The sequence below is a fragment of the Nicotiana attenuata genome, unplaced genomic scaffold, assembly GCF_001879085.1.
Source record: "Nicotiana attenuata strain UT unplaced genomic scaffold, NIATTr2, whole genome shotgun sequence".
NCBI lineage: Eukaryota > Viridiplantae > Streptophyta > Magnoliopsida > Solanales > Solanaceae > Nicotiana > Nicotiana attenuata.
Genome location: NW_017670475.1, coordinates 561,475 through 565,092, shown reverse-complemented (window position 1 = coordinate 565,092; position 3,618 = coordinate 561,475). Strand labels below are relative to the sequence as shown.

Below are 3,618 nucleotides of genomic sequence, written 5' to 3'. Positions count from 1 at the left end.
GAAGGATGTGGTACTGGTATGAAGATCAGGTTCTGTGTTTTGGGGTTGTAGTGTTGGTAAGGAATACACATAGTCCTTGAGGTGTGCAGGGGTAGTATGTGTTCTGCCTGACCTTCTGGGATTTAGGGGTTTCATTTGGAGGTTGTTAGGTTCAGTAATTGGAGGGCTGGTATTATTTGGAGGCTGTTAGCTTCAGTGATTTGAGGACTGGTAGTCTGTGTTTGTGTAGATTGTTGTTGGAAAGTAGGACTGTTGGACTGGTTGGGTGTTGCTGAACTAGGTGAGGCCAATGGTGAACTAAGTGGATGAGTGGGAATAGTATCAACTGCAGGTCTATCACTGGCAGAAATTGGTACATCCTTATCATGCATTCCATAAACATTTAGGTTCCTAGAGGTAGAATGGCAATTGGGTGAACTGGAATTTAATAGATGTAACACTGAGGGAAAGCTAGAATGCTCAGGAGAAATTGCAAAGGGAAAAATGATTTCATGAAACACTACATCTCTGGATATGTATATTTTCTTTGTGGCTAAGTCTAGGACCCTGTAACCCTTAGTATCAAATGGATAACCTACAAACACATGAGGAGTGGCTCTTGGCTCAAACTTATCTCTGTGGGTTTTCTGTGTACAGGGGTAGCATAAACACCCAAAACTCTTGAGTTGTGAGTATTTGGGCTTCTTATTGTATAGGAGTTCATAGGGACTTTTATTGTTGAGGACATTGGATGGAAGTCTGTTTACTATGAAGGTGGCTGTTAGGATGCATTCTCCCCAGTACCTAATAGGTAGTTTGGACTGGTAAAGGAGGGCTCTTGCTGTCTCAAGTAAGTATTTGTGCTTTCTTTCCACCACACCATTCTGTTGTGGTGTGTATGACAAGTTTTCTGATGAATGATTCCCTTTTCCTGAAAGAAGGTCATATTTTCATTGTTGACAAATTCTAGACCATTATCAGATCTAATGATCTTAACAGTGGTGTCAAACTGATTTTCAATCAGGGATAGAAAACCTTTAATGGCATGGAAGGTATTGCTTTTGCAGCTTAGGAGGTGAGTCCAGGTTGATCTACTGAAATCATCAACCATGGTAAGAAAGTATTTGTAATTGTTATGTGTTGGTGTGTGATAGGGCCCCCAGTCCACATGTAGCAATTCAAATATCTTAGTGGATGAGGTGGTTCTTTCAGGAAATGGCAATCTAGTCTGTCTGGCCATTGGACAGATTGAGCAAATAAAGGGCTGTTTGGGGCAAACCTGACTGGTAGAGTAGGTATTTTTCTCATTTTTACAAAAGGTACATGTCCTAGCCTATTGTGCCACAAATAATCAACATTACTTCCAGAGGATGCAGAACAAACAGAAGAGGAAATTGAACTAAAATGATCAGTTTTATTGCATGAGTGGACATTATTTACAGTTGATAATGAATGTGATGGTTGAATGTGATCCTTCTTACTACTAGCATTCTTGTCAGGAATGGAAATACAAGAATGAGACTGACTAGAAATAATAGATGGACTCAAGTTTGAACAGTTGTGACATTTTGAGCAAAGGAAGTACAAACCACTTCTTGCCTTACCAATCTCCAGAGGCCTCTTCATTGAAGGGGCCTGCATTAGACAAAGGTACTTTTTGAAATTAACCATTCAATCAAGATGCACTGTTAAAGAATGAATTGAGATAAGGTTGTATTTGAAACTAGGTACATATAAGACTCGAACTAAAGTCAACTTAGGACTGAGTAAAGCATCACCAATTTTTGTCACTTTCACCTTATATCCATTGGGTAAAGTAACAAGGAAGGGATAAGGTAAGGTCCTAATGTTAGTGAGGAAAGATTTTCTATATGTCATGTGGTTTGTAGCTCCACTATCTAGTATCCACAAATCAGCAATTGAACTTGAACATTTACACATAGTTGTTTCAGCTATCTCTTTATAAGTACAGCAAGCTAGAATACCTGCAAAGTTAACAGCTCCACTTGTGATCATGTTTGGATCCTCTGTTGCACTATTGACCTTGAAGTTTTCCAGCAAATTCAGCAACTGGTTGTATTATTCTCTTGTCAGGTTCTGAAGGTTCTGATTTTGATTCCTGCTCTCAGCATCTTCATTGTTGCATACTTGTATTTCCTCACACCGACCATGTACATTTGTGGCAGATCCAGCATTTCTTCCCCTTGTAAATTTGAAGTCTTGTGGAAATCCATGCAATTTATAGCATTTTTCTTTGGTATGTCCCCGCTTCTTATAGTAATCACAGAACAACTTGGACCTATTTGGTGGAAATGCAGGTCTATAAGAGTTCTGTCCTACAGTGTTGCCCTGTGGGTTATAATTGGTCCTAAATCTGTTATTTCCTGGCCCATTGACATTTAGAGAAGTGGACTCCATGATTAGGTGATTATTTGGCCTAATTTCTCTCTGCTTTTCCTCTTGGATAAGAATAGAAAATGCCTGTGCAATACTAAGCAAAGGGTTCATCATCAGGATACTTCCCCTGACAACTGTGTAAACTTCATTGAGCCCCATTAGAAATTGAATTAACCTTCGATCCTGTTCTGCTTTATACATATTTGCCTTGGCACCATATGTGCACTGGCATCTACACTGGGCATGTGCACTCAAGGTATTAAGCACCTCCCATAGCTTTTTCATTTTGGTGTAATATCTAGTTATGTCTAGGGTTCCTTGATTTAGGTCATTAATTTCCTTTTGCAACTGATAGAGTTTCGCTCCGTTGGTCTGATCATACCTGTCCTCGAGCTCTTGCCATAGTTCCTTTGCGTCACTCACATATTGTAAGCCATCAGCCAAGTCCTTTGAGAGCGAGTTTAGAATCCATGACGTCACCATGTCATCGCACCTCGCCCATTGATCATAGCTCGCCTCTCCGGCATTAGGTTTCTTACACTTTCTGGTGATAAATCCGACCTTGTTCTCCATAGAGAGGGCTCTAAGAACACCTCTCCTCCAGGATCTGTATCCGGTGCTGTCAAATGCTACTGGTACCAAAACTGTTCCAGCACTTTCCGATGGATGCATGTATAGTGGATTAGTTGAATCCAAAACTGCAGCGATATCTTGTGTTTCTTTGTCTCCAGCCATGAGATGATGCAGAGGATATTAGAGGTGTGAAATTGATTGAGGATTGAGAGCTCGTGAATCAGCAGAAAGAGGAAATGAAAACAAATTTCGATCTGCGATTGCAAATCGGTTGAAAGAAGTGAAGAAGAGGAATGAAAAATTGAGATGCAAATCGAAGTCGGATCGAACATTAAGAGCTCCTCTCTGATACCATGTCGAAATTGGAGGTCAATTATCCATGGACCTCCAGTGATGAGCTAGGAAGAGTTTTCACAGAACATTATGGAAATGAGAGAATTTGGAAATGAAGACTAAAAGCTGTATTATCTCATGTCCAAATCGTATTATATACACGTGTAAGAGGAGAAGAAAATAATGTGGCTGCTAACTATGAAAACTAACTCAAATATTCCACTAACTTCAACTTAACTACTCAGTTAACTAACCCAGCTGCCTAGTTAACTAACTCAACTACAACTACACATTTATAAATATAAAATAGTATTACATCAACTATTCTCAATAATG

At 39.7% G+C, this 3,618-nt stretch overlaps 1 protein-coding gene across 1 annotated transcript; it reads right to left on the bottom strand.

Moving 5' to 3' along the window:
• Positions 1 to 2,058: 2,058 nt before the first annotated feature.
• LOC109239965 lies at positions 2,059 to 3,111 on the bottom strand. The gene has a single exon (XM_019406580.1). The coding sequence runs from the start codon at positions 3,109 to 3,111 to the stop codon at positions 2,059 to 2,061; it is 1,053 nt and encodes a 350-aa protein (XP_019262125.1).
• Positions 3,112 to 3,618: the final 507 nt, after the last annotated feature.

What these genes read in the sequence shown, in the direction of transcription:
- LOC109239965 (XM_019406580.1), bottom strand. Translation starts at nt 3,111, where the DNA reads ATGGCTGGAGACAAAGAAACACAAGATATCGCTGCAGTTTTGGATTCA.